Source organism: Neodiprion fabricii, chromosome 5 (assembly GCF_021155785.1).
Source record: "Neodiprion fabricii isolate iyNeoFabr1 chromosome 5, iyNeoFabr1.1, whole genome shotgun sequence".
Classification (NCBI taxonomy): Eukaryota; Metazoa; Arthropoda; class Insecta; order Hymenoptera; family Diprionidae; genus Neodiprion; species Neodiprion fabricii.
Window position 1 is genome coordinate 24,962,030 of NC_060243.1, and position 20,905 is coordinate 24,982,934.

Below are 20,905 nucleotides of genomic sequence, written 5' to 3' on the forward strand. Positions count from 1 at the left end.
CTTTGTTGTTGTTCTTGTTGTTGTTGTTATCGTTGCCGCTGCTGCTGTTGTTGTTGTTGTTGATATTGTGTTTGCCGCGAGGCCGGAGACACGACTCACGGGAAAGATTGAGCCGGTCTAGATCAGTTCTAGATGTCGGCCGATACCGGCGCCGGTTCTTCAACGTTCGGTGGTTTCTCGATTTGTTTTCCCTCCTCCGTAAAGAGTTAATGACAACAGCGATAAACTGCTGCTGCTATGCGCAGGGATGAACGGTCGGTGTCTTCGTCTCTGCGAACTCAAGATACCACGGAATAAACAACTCGTGTTTGGGGTTACGGTCTCGCGTCTTTGCCGAGTTGTTGTTTTGTTTAATCGAGGCGAGACCGAGTGCGGACCGGCGCCAACTTCAAGTGCAAGCTGACTGTTACGATATCTCGAGTGTCGACGTTCGTTTGTTTATTTTCTTGCCGAGGCTGCATTCGCCTCTCGCGTTTTTATTTTTTATTTTTTTTATACCACGATTCTTCCCTAGGGCGTAAACTCTCTCGCGAATTCGTCGTCAGGAGTTTGCGAACGGATGCGCGGCGCGTTGTTACATGTGTACACAACAATTTACCGGAGTAACGCACGTGCGTCTGGGATTAAACCGGCGGCAGTGGTTGTTTTGGTAGCTGGCCAACAGGATGAACCACCTCTAACAGCTCGACGTCTAATCCGTGATTCATAATTCCGAGATTAAATCGAGCATCGAAATCACAGCCTAGGAAGAAATGATATCGATAGAAGAAAAATTCGTGCCAATAGTGAAGGTATTACTGCCTATCTTACGTAACTCGTGATTCGAGCAACGAAACAGAAATCATATCGTCCGATCGGTGCAAAATCGTGAACGATCATCTCCTGCGTGCAACGAGATATATCGAAGGATTGTGAGTGCGTTTATTTTTGATTTATCATCTCGCGGAGTTTTCGGTTTACCGCGGCTACGTTCAGACTGTAAATACTGTAACAAGTGAGTTAATAGAACCGTGTTGCGTGAATTTCGCCAGTTGTTTAAAATTCTGCTGCAAACTTCACGACGCTCCAAACAAAAGACAAACAACCATAATGCCCTGCGTTCAATCATGTGCCAAATGTGTCGCGGTTAATATTTGGGCTACCGGTAATAAATGCGAGGAGAGTCGATCGTCGGTTATATTCGTGTTACAGTGTTCCATCTATATCCCATCGTGAACGAATAGTTAAAGAAAGTGAATAAATTTTGGACAATAACGATACGACGATTGCTCCGGATCTGTTCTTGAACGAATCGGTTTTCAAAATCGAATAATTATAAATAAATTACGTACGTGTAACAGGTATTTAGTATCGTGTTTAATAACTGTGAATCATCGAAGAATAATTATTATACACCGTAAGCTGTACAGTTTTCTTTGTGGATATACAATCGTTTTTCTTTTTTCTACATTTAAACAACAAGTTCGTGATATTAAAAGTTGGAAACATAGTTCCTCCGTAAGTTTATAAACACAAGTTGTGCATATCGACTGATATTATCGAATCGCCGAAATGGATGCATCGATGGAAATGAAGTTCTTCCTTCCCCTACTCGTCGCTCTTTACGTGGCTGCTTTTGTGTCAGGTAAGAAAATAAAACGCTATCACAGAATATAAAACCAACCGTACGTACGATTCGTCGTGATAATTTTTCTCTTTTTTACTCATCTTTATCGACGTTGTACGAATTGCGAAACAAAGATAAATTTAAAGAAAGAAAAAAAGAGAGAAAAAAAAACACCGTACACCTGCGTCCAATTTATTAGGGCGTAATTGATAACGGCGTTACACGTATAACGATGCTGTGAATCGGCGACGAAACCTGCAGATTATTACAACGCACGACAAGCACCCGCGCAAAATACGGAATACAATACCGTTCTATCCCCGGAGGAGTTTTGGCTCATTTATCAAGCAGCTATCATCCTCCTTGCTCGTTGATGTATTGCTAATAACAAATGATCGGCAGCTGCGGACAATTATCGAAAGTACATTATTTTCCCCCCACAGCTGGCTTTGTGTTGTATACCCAATAATCCCGGCGAAATTGGTACACGCTACAAGTGTACGGAATCTATAGCCAATTCCGTTCAACAAAGACGTCGTCGATTTTATAATTAATTTCAATCATCGATTATGCGGTATATCAATAGTTATTCAAACGTCGTTCGATTCGAAAAGCGAAAGGAGATGCGTCAGGATTTTCGCGTATAATATAATAACATATACCTAAATAAATAAGAATGATTTCTTAGAATTGACTGACTATAAATTATAACAGCGACGTATCGTTCATTCTCTCCCATTGACGATTATTCATCCGCTGTAACAGTTTTATTTGCACACGGCACCCACCATTCAAGATATCCACCTAATGATTCGGTTCCCAGAGTAAACGAAGTTTCTTTTTCTCTCTCGCATCGGGAAACCGCCATCAGCGCAAACTTATTCTGTTATTGTAGTTTGCTCACGGTATATAGCCCGCAGATATTGAAGAAATATATTGCAGTTTGCCTTTGGTCGCATACACGTACACGTAGCGCATCCGGTTTATGCAATTTTGGGATTACATTTTGGTTTGCTCCTAGAATTATTTGCCGACAATTTCTATTCCTGTTTGTACAGAGAATAGAATTGTAGATATTATATAATATACATACATGTATGTGCGCATGTATATTATATTGCAAGCACTTGCAGAAGTACGTTTACCTTATACGTACAAAGTGTATTTCACTTCCCAACGGTATTGAAACAATGATTCCGGAAATACGTTATGCTTTGCTATTGCTCGTCGATGACGGTGTAAAATAATATATTCACGCGCCGTTTTGTTCGAATGCGGAACAATTAATCCCGCGGTTTCTCGTTACGTTCGGAAAAACTTTCGCACCACCCTCGTGCAACTTGTTTGAAACTGAAAATAAACTTTCATCGGAATGCGAATCTATTTGATAATTTAGTCGTCGAGCTGAATCGTTTATTTTATCAAATTCAAATTTTTCCACTATCTTTATAGAGTATAATTATTAGGACGGTTTTTATTTTGAACTTTTTCGAATTTTGACTCGGTCACTCTTCGGATTGATTCGTTTGCTTGAAACCAATTTATCGGCCGTCCTGATACGATCTCGAAGAAATCCAAAGTAATTATTCCTATTCGTAGAAATTCGTAATGTATGTACGAAACGGGTGAAAAGTAAACCGATTGTTATACCCTCCCCGGCCTGCGACATCGGTCACGAGGACTTATAGACTCTTCCCCTGCAAGCTCTTTTTTGGTCACAGTTTACGCAAACACGTCGTTACAGTGTATATGTTACATATATGTGCGTGTATCGATCGATTGAGTGAGGCGAAAACGACAAGGACGACAATGACGAGGAGAAGGAGGAGGAGGAAGAGGTGGAGGAAGAGGAGCTCGGAATTCGTCGTACATGTAGGTGGTGGTTGTTTGCCGCGCGGGAATATCTACTACCCCCTGAGAAATGCTTTTATCAATAATAGATTCTCCCCGTGCGGAAAATGCTCTCTTGTTTTTCTATCATCGAAATCCATCTATCCACTGTCCTTAGTCTCTACCATTTTATCCAGAGAAAATCACCCTAGCTTCTCCTTTCCTCTCCTCTTTTCCTCCTATCCGCCACGCCTCCTCACATATATATATATATATATATATATATATACACATACACATAGTCTAGTCTCTCTTATTCCTCCTCATTTTTTTTGATTTTATTCTCCTCTTCGGAGCTGTACCGTGTTGCTGCAATCCCAGCGATCCTCATTTCTCTCCTTGTCTCTTTCCCCCTCAAGTTCTACCTCCGAATTATATAAATAATCCCGCATATTCGCCGAGGTATGGTGCATACACAATTTCCTTTCTTATATATATGTACATGCTCGAGGTTTGATTGAATTTTTTTTTTCTTTCCTTTTTGTTTCTTGTTTTTCCGCCACTTTTATGCTTACACCCCGCCGAAATTTCATTAAAAATAGGAGAGAAAAAAGAGTGAAATTGGAAGTGTACGAATGAAATTGCTGATTTCTCACGTTAGTTACGCCATCCCTATTTCTATAGCATATAGTATGCATGTATCGTATATGGTAAAATCAATCGTAATTTCACATTAGTATAATATTCCATATGAAAATATTTATACTGTATAATAATTGATATTTTAGTTATTGTACGCTTTTTTTCCCCTCCTCGTTTTTTCTTAATTTCATTGATGTAATATCATTTTTATCAGCACAGTTTCACCCGTTTTCTACTCAAACATCTTTCGTTCCCTTTTTCGTTTTTCACAAGCTTTTATCCTCTGCGTTTTTTTTTTTTTTTTTATTTTTTTTATTTTTTTTCATCTTCTTTCATGTCGTTCGTTAATTAATTACGCGTTATCCGATTAACCATTAATTAGCCGTCTACCTACTATACAAACGACTCGCGGGGCTTTGGCGAGGCTCAAGAGCGCACGCGATTAAAGAGTGAAAGAGAGAGAGAGAGAGAGAGAGAGAGAGTGAGAAAGATTACACGCTCCGCGAAATCAACCCGGTAGACCAAATAACAACGGGGATAAAAGCAGCTCATCCGGAGGCTGGTGGGAGTGGCAAAACGTTAGCCGGCCAGTAAAGCCTCTCTCTTTCTCTCTCTCTCTCTCTCTCTCTCTCTCTCTCTCTCTCTCTCGCCTATCGGTCGCAGGAAGCGACTCGATACGTTTGAATGTATGTATGTAACCAGGATCGCGCATCTCTCTCCCACCGTTTGAATTTCGAATGAGATTGCTTCTGTCCAGCGTGATACGGACCGTTAAAAGACCTGCTGCTTACCGGAGAAGAGGGAGAAACAAAAAAAAAAAAGAATTACGGGGTTGAAATAGAAATAGAAGTAAAATCAGAATTGAAGATTAAATTCAACTTGATAGAGAGATTGCAATGCGTTGTTGTCGTTTATCCAGATTGTGTAAAATCGCTAGAATTCTGATTGGTTTTCTAATGCACCTTGACCGTCTATATTTTGAATTTTCTAGATTTCCAGGTTCAGTATTTTAAAATTCTTCTAAATTAGATCTTCGCGTTTATGATAATTCGATATTCTGACCCTTGTGTGTTTTCAAATATTTCAATAGATTTGTCCGTAAAACGGGCAAATCAAGTCATTTTTCAAGATCTCAGCGTGACACAATAGCGTAAGATTGCGCACTAGTTGATACTGTTTTTCCCGAGTGCGCAAAATTGAATTTTACGCACTCAAATGAGTACGAAAAACAATACATTTTCGCACTCGTGCGAGAATTAAAACGGAATGGGCTACTTTTTGTAAAGTGTGCAGCAAAAGTTCCTCTTACATTGCCTGCGACGCGTGGGCAAAAGTAACCAGAGTGTTGAAACAGTGTGCAAAAAGTAACTAGCGGGTATAAAAGTTGTTCACTTCTCACACGCTCGACATGCAATGAAAGAGGGACTTTTGACGCGCGTGTTGCAAAACTCGAATTTTGCGCACTGATTTTGGAAAATGTATATTATCGAATATACATGAGAATTGTTTGATAGTTTTTATTTTCTCCGCTCCGTCGCGTCACTCTCGATGTCTAGGTAATGGCGTATTTTCAAAACGCCTTGGAGACGTCGTTGCGCCTATACTCGTCTCCTCGTCTTCTGTTGCACAAGCTTAAAGCGACTGCGAACTATTTATCATGAAATATACTCTATCCTTCTGCAATTAATATATATATATATCTGTCTCTCTCTCTCTCTATGTATATATACATATATAGTCGAAGAAGCCGCCACGAGGAAAGCAACTTGCGGCAGAGGGAAATATTATTATTTTGTTTCATCGTTGTAAACAGCCTTTGGCACTGCAATTATGCGAACAGAACAATTCTCCTTGGATCTTTTCGAGACGACAGGATGGGTATGCCATTATTATATACATAGCGATGTATAAATATATGTACGTAACATATATACGGTATACAATACACACACCTAACAGCATTTCCTCGGCGTTTTTTCTTCTCGTCCAGAGAACGTATATACTTACCTAGGCGAGGAAAAAGACAAAGCTCGGGTAGCAAACGAGGAAGGAAAATGGAGAAAAATGTGTATAAAAACGACGTCAACCTTTGCGAGCTCTTCAATCCTCCCCCGACTTCTCGTGCTCATTATTTCTCTACCTTTTCATCCCTCAAATTCCTTATACCTTCTTCTCTACTTACATTATGTATTATACCTATACGCTGTTGTATCTTTTCCTTCTTATTATACCTTTTTATTATACTTATGATCATTGAGAATTTTTCAAGTGTCAAATGGTTGCTTGGCTGACAATGAGAGTGTAAATTATTTTTCCGAAAATAAATTTAACGGATAAATCCAACTCGAGGAAGATGAAAAAATTTTTTTTTTTTTCATTTTATCACGTACGCCATACAGTATTGATAAAATTTTGTCAAAAAAAAAAAAAAAATGCGAAAAACGTTTAGATCTCCACCAATGTATCGCGTACATAGGTATCTTTTTTTTTTTTTTATTAATATTCGGCAACTTTCTTGCTTGCGGCATGCATTATGTACACAAGTAATATTCTCAAGTGTAGCGTATATAACCTAAAGAATAAATAATGAATGTGTAAGCGAACAAACTGCCGAGGTGGAAAATGTTTTATTATTTAACGCAGCATTTGCAAAAAAAGTAACAAAAATTTACGAGATATGGAAATACTGTGGACATTTTGTCTGGCTTCACGCGCTTCCGTTCCCTTCCATTTTTTGTCTCTCTCTCTCTCTCGCTCTCTTTCTTTCTCTCTCCGTATCTCACAGACTTTTCGGTAGAGGACTTTAGCAGCGAACGTGAAAGTGCAGCAGCATCAGCAGCGCGGAAATCCGTCGTATCCTCTCATTTGGTTCGTCCTGCTGCTGCTGCTGCTGCATGTCTGCAAGGCGATCTTGCATAAAAGCAGTGGTTCCATCAACAACGGATATTGGTGAAACCTGATGCATGCCAACGCTTTGGCTCTACGCACTGGGATATCACTTTACTCTAGGGAGATTGTCCTACTATTAAACACATGCATCGCACACAGGTATTACACACGCTTTGAATGCACGAATACATTCTTTTACCCCCCTTTTTATCTTCTAGTCCAATAAACCAAAGCCCGACGAATCTCGGATATTTAGAAGCGGTGGTGAAATTGATTTTTAACTTAGTTCCGTACTCAAAGAATTTGCTATACGCAAATTTGCGGGGTCAAAAATCCCCGGGATATTTTAAAAAACAGACGGATATTTTCGTCTTTCACGATTATCTCGGCAATGGTAAGGAATTTTGGAAAAATTTTCTGACAAAAGTTGTAGAGATAAAAATTTCGCGTCGAAATATATCCTGAAAAGTTTATTTTCGTCCAGTATTTACTTGGTGACAGAGAATTTTTTGATTTTTCGAAATTCCATACCGTTATCGGAATAATCGCGAAAAACTAGAATTATATCGTCCGTACATTAATTTTCACTATTTCCCGGGCATTTTTGATACTGTAAATTTGCGTATATTATTCTTGGGTTTAAAACTAAGATAAAAAATCAATTTTGCAACCACTTAGAAAATCAATTTGAGGTTCGTGCTTTGCGTGTATTGGACTATTTGAACTAGAATAAAAAAAAAATTACCCTCACGAGGCTTTGTGTATTACAATATTAAATAATATACTGTAAATAATGTCTGTAATGAATCCTTAATCATCATTTTACTTGTATATTTGATATATGAGAGGAAGTGAAACGTATGATGTTGTATATCGAAGTAATTTCCGGGATGAAACTAGACGAGAATTTTACATCGGTTTTGTCTTTTTTTTTTTTTCTCTCTCTGAGGTGGGGAGGTTCAATTTTCTTTATCGTATAACAAACTCGCTGCTGCTGCTGCTGCTGCTGCTCTAAGTAATTGAACTTTTTTTTTGATTCTTAGACCTTTCATATTTCCGCGCTTGGTGTATCAGGTATACTACATAATAGAGTTCATACCATGACGTATATTTACAACTAGCAACCCGTCGCGGTGTTTCAACCGCTAATATTTTCAAATGCTTCTTGTGGCAAAACTGTTACACACAGCCATATTATATTGCGAAATTTTTTGCACAGTTCGTCGAATCGTTGGAAATTTTTGAACCCAAACTTTTTCTACATGTTTGAGTTTAGTTAGCGTTCGCACAAGTGTTGTCACTGTAACAAATTTCTGCAATTGTCCCAATTCTGAAACAGCACCTTGAATATTTTCAGATTTTTTTATTCAATTGCTCAATTATTTACAAATATTTAATGTGATTTTGACAAAAAAAAACTTTTAGAGTAAAAATGTAGAAGGATTCTAAAATGGAAGGATTACAATGGGCAATTTTTAAAAATTCGTAAACACGTCTTATAGATCATTCAAAATACTGAATTTCGAAGCATGGAAGAGACAGAATGTAGAAAGACAAAGTATAAAAATCCAAAACAGAATCGTCAAATTTTGGTCTATTGTAAAATTCCATCTGAGGATTCTGCGTTTTGGAATTTTACACTTTAGCTTTCTACTTTTTCATAACACATCTCTACGTTTTTAATAAAAAAAAAAAAGTTCTTAAAATAGATTTTCACGTCTTTAAAAAATCGATATTGTGACCCATCTATTTTCCAACCTTCCAATATTTTTACCCTTAATCCCGTACATGTCTGTATTTGTAAAAGTTCATAGACCGTAAATTTTCTTTTTTTTTTTTATCTTCAATATATATTTCTTAATCCCTGTATCATCATTCCCGTTATAATATTGCTTATATACATAAACATTTTTAGGCATTAAAAGTTTGTCTTACAAATAGTATATAATTACATCTTTTCGCTATCCGGTAACAACAACGCGATTGTTATACTATTTTTATCTCGTTGTCGTCGGTCGATCTATAACCTTATTATATAACTACTTACAATTAGTAACCAAACCCGAGGATGCCGATTGTGAAATACGCTGCACGGTTAAAGACTGGCTCAAACATCGTTATTAAAAGAAGTAAATATAAGAAATAAATAAAAATTGAAATCTATATCAGTCGTCTCTAGATTACCGAGAGCAATTACATTTCCAATAGCTTATCTTTCATCGGCGTATAATATTAGAGCGTGTGTCTAACGGGTTGGTTTACATCATATCCCCTGGACACAAATTACAGTTCAACCGTTACCGAGCTAAGAAAACTAACAATAAATAAAGAAAGGAAGAAAGAGAAAGAGAGAGGGAGTGTACAGGTTTTTTTTGTTTTTTTCAGTCTCTAACTTCCCGTTTCTCTGTTTTCAGAGAAAAGAGGAAGAGTTATTGTAATCACCCCGAAAATGAAAAGTTGAGTTTTCATGTTGTTAACGGATTTCAATAATTTTAGTCTCAATCGACGCGGATATTTTCCAAACTTAGAAGTGATTAGAATTTGGCTTTGATCGGCGCGGTACTTTTTCAATTATTCAATTAACAAAGTTTCAAATAATGAGATGAAACTGATGATATCTTGAGAGTGGATGAATGGATTTCAATGAAAATTAGTACCGTGAGGTTTTTTTTTGGGTCGTTACTCACGAATCGAAGATTAAATTTGCAAAATTTTAACTCGGCGTATTCAATAAGCTCAAAAATAATTAAAAACATTTGGATTTTGATTGAAATTGGTACTCGTCGGTTTGTTGGGTGGCTGATCACAAATCTGAAGTCATATTTGCGGAATCTGAAATGGCGATACGATATGGTGGAAAAAAAATCTAAAAATATTTCGATTCTGGTAGAAATTGCTACGCTGAGGCATTTAGAGTCACACCGATAACGAATCCAAAATTTATAATGGTGGATCCGCTATGCTAGTTTAGAATAAAAAAAAAAAAAAAAATGAAAATCTAAATCTAAAAAAAAATTCTACGTTCTCTTCAAATAGATTCGTAAGGAAACGGGTCTAAAATTGTTCCGAGTTTTGTAAAATCGAAGTTTTGAGAATTTCCGGGAATTGCCAAAAAAAAAAAAATTGCAAAAAAAAAAAAATAGAACAAAAATTTTGCCATCACGGAGTCCGGTCTTGAAATGTTTCGAAAAGAAAATACGGTTTTTGAGAATTTAAAAAAGTGGTCCGTATCAAAATCACTCTAATTACTTGCAAATAATTAGCCAGTTATTTGAAGAGATCTGAAGAAATTCCGAGCACTGTTTCAGAGTTGGAAAAATTGTAGAGAAATTTTTTAACCACGGCAAAAATTACGAGGGTCGGACGTTGGTCGGGTTTCGCATGGAATTTCCCCGTATGCAACGTTTAGTTTACACGGTATAATACACGCGGGCAATGTTATTATAATACCGCTAACTATGATCTGATATTAAGCTATTTGGCGGACCACAATGGACACTATGGAGGTCAGAGGGCGCCTTTTGGGGTTGCGGTGTCTGCCGTTTCCGCACCCTAGCTTGTACGCTTTCACCCTCCCTCCCTTGTCTTTTTACCCTTGTTTCAGGTCAGCAGTGTGTCCGGAGACGTAATTGGATACCTTTGGACACAGGGTTCTGTAATCGCTTTGTTGCTGTACCGATACATACGGAAATATTTGTACATAGGTACATATATATATATATATATGTATATACACGTATAAATCCGTATATGTGCCTACATGCTTCGGGTTACACGCGTGATATTTTTGAAAAAATTGAATCTTTTTTACCCTCTTCCTTCCGAGGAAGATCTTAGTTTTCGTCATTAATTTTCATTTATTTTTTATTTCTTATCCTCAACACTTTTTCGAACGTCAGGTTTTTTTTTCATTCTTACCGGAGACCTCCTCTCACCGCGGAGACGAAGGTGACAAATTTTTCGCCGTTGATATCGAACCAGTTTCAAGCTTCTTTGGATTATTTTTATCGGTTTTTTTTTCTTTCTTTTTTCGTCTTTTTTCGTATTCTTTGACCGCACTATCGCGTATTGATCGAATTATCAACCCTCGAGCTCTGCGGAATGCTGAAAAATATAAAAAGAAAAAGTATGCCCTCACGGCGTACCGTGACCTTGGGAAATTTTTTTTTTTTTGTTCCGAATATTATTTTGATCGCATATATCGTTTTTATTTGTTATTTATTATTTTTTTTAATTTTTTTTCAATTTTTTTTTTCACTCCAACCTTTTTCGATGAGAAATAAAATTTTCGGTACACAGAGAATCTGATGGAACGAAAAAAAAAGTAGAAAAAAAACTTTATCCATCGACTAATTTTTTCTTTCGCTTCGCTCGTTTCGATCCATTTTAATCATTCCTTTTGTCAATCCTCCGAATTGCTAGGTGTTATCGTAATCGTCATCGCAATGTTAATTATTATTACGCGTACGAAGAGAGTTAACGCAGTTGTTTGAAATTCAACGTCCGAGTCTGAGGGACAGATTTACGGATCAATTCTCTGTTATAAGGTATCGAGAGAACCGAGCTTGTCAATTTTCATCCCCTTACACGCGGTGCAGATATTTTATACGTATCGTTATGTGTGCACATGCCTGCACAGATAAGCTTTAGTAATTTATCCATACTTTTTTTCTTTTTTTTCTTTTTAAGCTTGAAGTAATTTATTCGCAATTTCACGCTGTGCCCAAAGTATAGTAATAATAATAACAACAATATTAATATAAAATGCTCGGGGGTAATTCAAAGGTTTATTTGTTTACTTTGTTTTTCACCTTAAAATGGATGCAAAAACAGTTTTCATAACCGGGTCTAGACACGGGGATAACTTCCATTTCTTCGGTGCAAGCGTTTCGAGCTTATCTGCAACGTCGAGCTTTAATAAGTCGTTCAAGGAGATCTTCTCCACTTACAGCTTGCGCGCTCAGTCTGTTCTTCTCTGCTCTCTTTCAAGATGAACTTTTTTCTCAAGATTATTAGTCTTCTCACGCGACTTTAAATGCCTTAATGTTATATATGGGTTATACATAGTGCGATATTTATCCTTTACCCTCACAGGACGGATTTTCAATTTCTTTTGTATATTTTTCAATCGATTTAGAAATATTTTTTCTCTTTAAAAATCAATTACATATCACACATCGATGTGTTTTCAGTTTCTTTTGGAATTCTTGGTGAAATTTTGCACACCTATGAAAATAGTCTCTTATTACTCGATGATGTTACATCGCGTACGAACAGTGAAATTATAAGTCAGGGACGTGAGATTGTAATGGAAAATGTTTTAAATCCGAACGTTGTATTTTGATTGGAAAAATCATACCCCCTAAGATAAATTCGTTCCATTAAATTTTCCGACGAAGTAGAAGAAGAAAAAGAAGAGCGATTTTTTTTTTTTTTTTCTTCATCGCGTGCTTGACGCGAGGATATTTAACAAGGGTTCGTCCCGATACAACGAACCTCTGATGTTATACGTACTATAATATCGATACAGCGTTTTTCTTATCCATTCTCATACGCCAATTTTGCTTCTCGTTTTCTGAGTAAGCGAGACGTATAAAAAAGGCATACCTACGCGTGTGTGCGAGCTGAAAAGAAGCAGAAGCAGAAGAAGAAGAAGAAGAAGAAGAAGAAGAAGAAGAAGAAAAGCTGGGTAGCGATACGGCGAGACGGTTGTTATCCCGGTTAGTACCTCCACCTTTATCTGCTATCCTTATAGGTATCTATGTAAATGGCACAGGTAGCCCGTGCTCGTTTACGAATATAGGCGCACGTATGTGTCAGAGTGCGCAAAAGGTGGGTTGGTTATACCGCGTAGAGAGGTTATGAAAGTGGTTGCCGGGCAATGTTCGAATACCTCCTCCTTGCACATTCGTTTATACATGTACGTACATGCATGTAATGTATACCTCTGTAGTGCATACACAAAGACGTTCCTGTATAATACGTATATAAAATATATAGGTAACGTAAAAGGGAGCGGGTGCGGCTGTGACGAGGGAGAAGAAGAAGAAGATTCGTCGTACTGATATACCCAGAGTCTTTCTTCTCCTCCTTCTTATATATTAGCCTCCCTCCCACCCTTCTTATTTCTCTTAATTTTATTTTATTTTTTTTTTTCTCTCCTTCATTCATTCTTACTCCCGTCCCCGATCTCTTTTTCTCCTTTGTTTTCCTTTCATCGCAATACGTCGACGTCGTACGGTAGCCGTTCTCCTTGTCCCCGCGATCTTTCGTTCCCCCGTCCTCCGATTCGCAGAAGTAAAAGCGCCCAGGATCTGCTGCACGGAAGGTGAAACGCTGTGACATAGAACGTGGAGGAGTCTCGCGGCCCTCCGTTCCCTCTTCCTCAACCACCCCCCCCCCCCCCCCCCCCGCCCCCCTTTCCACTTGTGTCGCGCCGTCGTGTGAGCCAAATGTCTTTGTTCCCAGGAGTAATACGCCCAGGCCAAGAGGACAGATTGCGAGGGAAACTCCCCCCCCCTCCCCCCTCATCCTCTTTACCCCCTCGACACCACCACCCACACACCCTTTCGTACACCGCTGCCACTCTTCGGCGTACCGTACTCCAACATTACGTCACGCGTTCCTGAGTTCGAAACCGCGTATGCCACGGGAGATACCTTCACGTACACTTTGAGCCCTTGTCGCATTTCTATCAGATGTATTATCAGGGATAGGTATTAATTGATACGCCTCGGTTGGACGTCGTCCCGAACCTTTGATTCTAATCAAGTGTCGCATTCGTGGCGTGGTTAATATCAGAAGCCAATATCGAATGGTTAGGTGATCGATTACTGATGATCGGTAGGTTACGTCGATTGATGTCGGTGAGAATTTTCATCATTTTGCTTGTAAAATGAATCTCTGTGTATTTTTTTTGTTTTTTTTTCAAAATGGAATTTAGAAACTCTTTACCGCGTCGTTCATTTTGTAGCTGACGTTGTGGCGAATCTAACGAGCCCTTGTTCGTTCATTTCGGTCGAACAGATCGCGAGATATCGTGCTTTGAATAAACGCGCCGAGTAAGCGAGACGCGCGTTTCGCTTGCTAGTCGCGCGCGTTCGCGCTAGCGTTGCACTTCGAATTGAGTTATCTCGCGATCGGTTCATCCGAATTCGTTGAACGTCGGCTCGTTCGATTCCTCTCGAAATTGGCCACAATCTTTTACACAAAATCGCTGACTGTTACAAACTCCGGTTGAACTTTTCATCAATAAAATAACTGTTTTCCTACATCGGGCAATTCTTGCGTCGTTTTTACTCTTCGATCGCTTCTTTTCTCCTCTCGTCTTGACGTTCCGCTGCACAATGCATTATTACACGTCAAGGTATCGCGCGGCCAACACTTGCGGCGCGCGTGCATTCGAAGAGGGGGGCGTAGGGCGTGTAACTGCTTATGTACCCAGAGCATACAAGGGCGCGTGGTTCAGGTGGGCGCGGGGTACACGCGTATAGCTCGCAGGCACGTCGGGACATCTTCAAGTATTCATAGAGTCGAAGTTTGCTTCCCGCAGGCGAATCTCGCGAACCTCGCCCGACGCCTCCTGTCCTCTATAACGGCTTCGAGCAACGTCGACGTTACCTGCTGCTGCTGCTGCTGTGGAAATATCTAACGTATGCAGCCGGTGTAGAGAGAGGCACATGGGCTTCCCGATACGCCTCGTTGTCTTTCTGCTTCCTCTTCCGCTACGCGTTAAGCTCTTTTCACATTCCTACGTTTCGCGCGCACACTCGCGCACACACACATATATATATATATATGTGTGTCAGGGTGGATAAAAAAAAAAAAAAAAACGCGACTGGTTTGAAACGTGAACAAAATCTAAACGCTTTGACCGATTTTTGGAAACTTCTTTTTTTTCCTCGAAAGTAGAAGAAGAACAAACACAGAGCTCTGGCAATCATATTGAAGTTAGTAACGTTGTCGTAACGATTCAAGCTAAGGAAAAACCGTCATTTCGCGGTTATCGTATTGTCTGAAATTCGGTAAACCGTAATAAAAGAAAATACACTCGTATTTCGAAATCTTAGTTACTTAAAATTCATTGTAAATTTAAGAAAATAGTGTTTTATTTTCCCCGATATTTCGTCACGGTAACGTTAATTAACTTCAACCTCGTTTCTGGCACTAAGTAACTGAAGTGTAACTGAATTCCGTTCCCCATTTGCTTTTTTGCGTCGATAGTATTAATTATTCGAAAACTTTGAAATAATTAAAATTAGCGGAATAAACGAAAAGCACAACGTTGTAAATATTTTCTTGTTTTTCTAATCAATTGAACCAAAATAACTGAATCCTTGAATCATAATTTAAGATCGAAACTGAGTTGAACATTCTTCAATATTAATTTTTCTCATTCTCCCAGCGAATTTTTTAAAACCCGATTTTCAACAGCGTTTTTCTCGGCAGGGAATAAAATTTTTTCAGCCCTGCAAAGCCAAACATGAAAGATTCATTTTTCTACAGTTTCAGGCAAAATAAAGTTTTCGGAAATGGGTCTGTGGGTTCGGATTTTATTCGCGTTTTAAATCGGTCACGATTTTTCTTCGGCGTATCCTGTACATAGGTATGTACACATATAACACATAGTACCGCACTTTTCTCACCAATTGTTTCTTGACACGCCTCTGTCTGCGCGTGTATTGTTCACGCGTGTACCGCACCCACAGGTCTTTATTCATTTTGTTCCCCCATTTTATTCTTCATCGCACAGGATTGCTGTCTCCGGTCACGACGATTTATGAATTTGTAACTGAAGTTCGAAAAACAAAAAGAAACAATCGAAAAAGTTGGCTGACAACGAGTCAAGGGAAAACATTACGCAAGGAAACCCTGCAATATTTTCTTCTCTCTCGTATTGAACAATTTTTATTTTACTGTACAAATCTGTTATATTATAATAATTCAACTGTCGGGCTTTCAACTTGCGCTGTGGAAAGAAAAAGGGTTGAAAATCGATGATCGTGCGAAAGTTACGCCGCTGTAGATTCTTAGCCTTGATTACTGTTTGTTCGTTTTTTTTTTTTTTTTTTTGGGTCGAATTCGCCGACACGGTCCCACCTTTCTTTTGCTCTCGTCCTGCATCTTTTATGCACATACATTACACACGCATACATGTATATTCTTAACATCTGAAACCTCGTCTTACGTCGAGCAAGGCCTTACTGCTCAAGAGGGATTTACTTCTCGTGTAATCTGCTTTATCATTTTCTAATACATTTCCTATTCTCTTCCCATCTTCGTCATGGTCAACCTTTATTGTGGTATTCACTTTACTTCTCCAATCCAACGCGCAAGTTCATTCGTTTCGTCATCATCTTCGAAAACAAATATGAACCGATACGGACTCATGTTTATAATAACAATCACGAGTATTTGTTTGTTGAAAAATGTATACTTCAGTTTTTCGTTTAACTCAAATATCTTCAATAATGTTAATACGCCTGCATAGACGCGTTATAACCTTGCAATTATATTATAAACAATCGTGGCGGTTTTCCACGCAGCGGAAAATTGTGCGTGCCTTTAACGTTAATTCCGTTTCGGTATTATATTTCTTCTCTCCTTGTAACACTTATTTTTTTTTTCTTTTCCTCTTTATCTATACTAGAGAAGCTCGTTCTGCCTCGACGCTGTATTTCCGGTCCAGCGAACAGGGACTGGTGGAAATAAGAAGAGCACTTTTTTCTTCCACTCCGCTTCGCGAAAGATTCCTTCGAACGCAATTTCACGGGGAGATTTCTACCGTCTCCCCTTTTCCCTTCCCTCTTTACTCCCCCTTGCGCCTCTCGCTATATCTCTTTCTCTCTCTCTCTCTCTCCCTCCCCTCTCTCACTTATTCTCACCACGCACAGAGTCGCCGCAACTCCCACAACGTCGCTTTCATCCTCTATCAGTCAAGTGGCAAAACCGAAATCGAAAAAATTGGCACACGGTAAACCCAAAATCATAAACGATCTTATACGGTACGTTTGCAACTGCGTTATGAACAAATCCACAGAGAGATAAAGACAAAGGGAGAGCGAAAGAGATTAGAGAAATCCCTCATTCGAGGAAAACTTCTCATCTCGTTTTTCGTTGATTCGTTATGGCATGTATTATATGGTACAAGAACCGCTCTAATATATATATGTGTGTGTGTGTGTGTGTAATACGCTGTTTTTTATACCTACAAAAACACCTTTCGAACAGCTTGTTATAATATATTCTCATTGGCGGGTTCGTTTCATTATAACCTCACCTAACCTAATCTAACCTAACAGTTATTTCTCATTTTTTTCGTATGAAAATAGAAATATTGGGTTGCGAAGGGGATAAAGAAAGTATGGGGGGGGGGGGGGGGGGGAAACGCAAACGATAAAAAGAAACAAATATGAGAATTTTTACCGAGTTTGTTTTATTCGGTAGGTGAATTGCTGCGGTATTTCAACACAGTGAATGCTTTTCAGAGCATCGTGGTGTAGTTTTGAGGAATTTTATTTCATTGTGTTTGAAAGGGTATAATATAAAGGACTTTATACACTTTCATCAACTTTATACGTGTACCCTGTTCACGGGAATATTACGACTTGATTTCAGATTCAATGTGGATGTTTAACTCGGAACGTACTTGGCAATTTGTGAATTTATGTTACGGTTAATAAATTGTGAATTGTAATTTATATGCTAGTAGAAGCAACTTCTTAATGAATTCGTTGCAACGGACAATTTCACGGAAATTAATCAAGTTTCCAACTCGGATTGTATTATGTATACAACGCGTCGTATTATATACGTTGAATTAATAATTATGCACAAAACAATGAGCGAATGCGAGATGGGGGGATGAAGGTAGAAAAAAAAATTTTTTTTTAATATATATCCGAAATATGTAGATTATATATTCGGAGGGGAATATTCATACGAAGGCACGTGAAAATTTTCGTTTTTTTCATCCATTTGAAAAATTACTTGATTTGAATAAAATTCTCTGCCAAATACGCGGATTATCGGACAGTCTTTGAACCTACGGCGGTTTATTAAAAAGCAAAAAAATCGGAGTGGCGGGTAAAAAGTTATCCAAGTAGGTGGGTGTGCACACATTAAATTATACGGAATATATATTTATACGTGTATATAAATATATAAATTATATAATATATGTAATATATACAATATATATAATATATATATATGAAACGCTTCAGGATTAGGGTGACGAGGGGCTTGGATTTTAATCTCGTCTCATCTCGTCCGTTCATCACCGCATGCACCGTTTAATCCACTCGCCTAATTTATACGGGTTTTAACTCACTCTTACTCGCTCAAAATTTAAACTACGTGTCTAGCAAAAACCGAGTTGCACGATTTTTTTTTAGCGTATTTTTATTTTCTCCCTCAATTTGCCACTGAGTATTTATTGAATTATCATGTTCGTGAGAGCGCGAAGAATCTTGTTAAGAATGGGTAAATTAGAAATACTGAAATTCTGACGAAAAGTTGAAACGTCGATGGTTTTTTTTTTTTTTTTTTCTTTGAAATCACTCCAAAATACAGGTTTTCAAAATTTAGTCAGATTCCTTCGATTTCATTCTACGACGATTACTAATTTTATTCAGAAGACTATTAATTTCTACAATGCCTATCATTAGTCAATTCAATATTGTAATTTTTTGATCACGATCCACATCGGTGAAATTTAAAAAAAAAAAAAAAATTGAATATTCAAACCTTGCACTGCGTATCTCCTGGGTGTAAGTAACACTGGTGACACACCGGAGTCGTTGAGACCCCAAAGTAAAAATCATTGCGTAGAAACAGAGATATCGATTCGAAGAACTTGAAAAAATTCTGTGATACTATTTAACTATTATACTTCAAGGCAAATTAGACATATATTTAGCAGGATGAAATTTTAAATGTCTAAACAGAATAACAAAAAATCCTAAAAGAACAAGAGATCGAAAAATTGATCAATTTGGCCAAAAAAAAAAACTTCACCGAACTTTCAATGTTTTGAGCTGAAAATTTATATAGTAATTCTTAATACCATAGCGATATTTTATTATTTATCTTGGATCAAATTAGATTATTTTGGACATTTTTCATATGGAATTAACGGTGAACATGCGGTGGGGTCATTTTGACCCCGGCGTGCAGAGTGTAAGGTTTAACGATACAGAGTACTAGAAAATTTTTTTTCACGAAATTTATGAAAATAGTCTTCTTAATAAAACGAGACATGGATGAGTGAAATCGGATCAATCGATTCTTATCCATTTTTTTAAACTGTTGAAACTGAAACATTGGCACAGTCTAATCGTATATTTCTGTTCATAATTCCATTATTCCATTAATTTCGGTTATTGTATTCTTTTAAAGAAATCTTCGTAGCTCACAAATACAACAATGTGACAAGTACTTAATATCAAGTAGTACAGATTATTTGTTTATTTTTGTTCTCTTAACCGTGATTCAATAAATCATTTACCTGGTTTCACTAATTTCCTTTCCCAGTCCGCAAAATTTACTTGATTGGGAGATCCTTTCCTCCTTTGCCTTGAATGCGATTCGGTGAAGTGTAATTTCGAGAGAAAAGATGGAAAAAAATGAAAAAAAATATATATATGTATAAAAAATATCACCGCTGCCGTCGCCACCGACGCCTGCGAACGAATGCCAGCAATTAGTGTAAAAGTGCCGGTGCAGTAGCCGCTGCATCGCATCGCGAGGAATGAAGAGGTAAAGAGAGTTGGAAGTATTTCGGTGATTGCCGACGAGTGTCTCTCTTCCCCTTCTATGCTATGGCGTTTCTCTGCTTTGCCCTACACGGAGAGAAGAGAGAGAAGGAGATTTTACTCAAAACTTTAGGAAAAGAGGGATACGTGAAATGTTTTTTGGCATAAAATACCCATGTCAAGCATATTTTGTTTACTGTAAAAGGTATGAGATTTTACTCTGCGCTCGTGCTGTATGATTAATCGATTAACGAATTACCTAATCGACGATTTCGGTTAGTCGTTTTTCCAATCAATCGATTAATCGGCGGCTTAAATTAATGGTTTTTAAGATTGGTCTTCAATACTCGGAGAGTAATTGTTGCGATATTATGGAAATTATTATTGTTGGAAAGAAGTTGATTGAAAAAGTAACGTGAAAATTGAAGGAATAATTCACGTAAATCACATGTTCGTGAAATTTCATTTTAAAAATTCTGGATGACAGATCTAACATGGCGGAGGAAAATTTGAAATTCGATCGAATCGGGAGGAGAAATTCTCTCTGAGAGTCTTTGGGGTCGCTTATCACGAATCTGAAATAAGATTTTGAAAATTCAGTACGGCGAATCCAATCAGCGACCCCGAAAACTCCTGCACAGAGTTTTTTTGACCGTTTTCGATGAAATTTGAAATTTTTGCCCGCCATATTGAATCCGATATCACGAATTAACGTCAAAGATTTCACGAAGTATATTTTACCAAAAAACCTGATGTGTGTCCCTCTTTTCATGCAGTTTTGAATAAAATCTGCTATTTTATTCTCTCTGTGTAGTCTTTTTCTCTCTCTCTCTCTCTCTCTTTCTCTCAAAATACGTGTCGATCCAACAAGTCATTATCTCCGCGGTATTTTAAGGTTATATTCGTCACGTTTATTGAGATTGAGTTAGTTCCGCGCTCGGCCGACTGTGGCGCTGTAGGTTTCTCAGTGTTGCCAACGTAACTGACTGGTGTAAAAAATCAGTCGTCTCCTTTACTAGTCAGTAACGAGGGTGTTTGAAACTGCATCTAGGAGAAGGAGGAGAGACGTAAATTTGGAAGTAAGCCAAGTCGAATCTATTAGACTGGGCGAGGCGTGCATCTGAAACGCCTTATTAAGGGGAACATCCACCTACCTGCTAACGCATTTACTAATTGCGACACG

The 20,905-nt window shown here is 38.1% G+C and overlaps 1 protein-coding gene across 6 annotated transcripts in view; it reads left to right on the top strand.

The window, feature by feature from the left end:
• Window positions 1-481: 481 nt before the first annotated feature.
• The window catches only part of LOC124182530 (nephrin), a 194,816-nt gene continuing 174,392 nt past the window's right edge, over window positions 482-20,905 (top strand). For all 6 annotated transcript variants that reach the window (XM_046569942.1, XM_046569940.1, XM_046569941.1 and 3 more), the window contains exon 1: window positions 482-1,624. In XM_046569942.1, coding sequence (XP_046425898.1) covers window positions 1,552-1,624 — 73 coding nt within the window. In that variant the 5' untranslated portion in view covers window positions 482-1,551. The remainder of the gene's footprint in view (window positions 1,625-20,905) is intronic.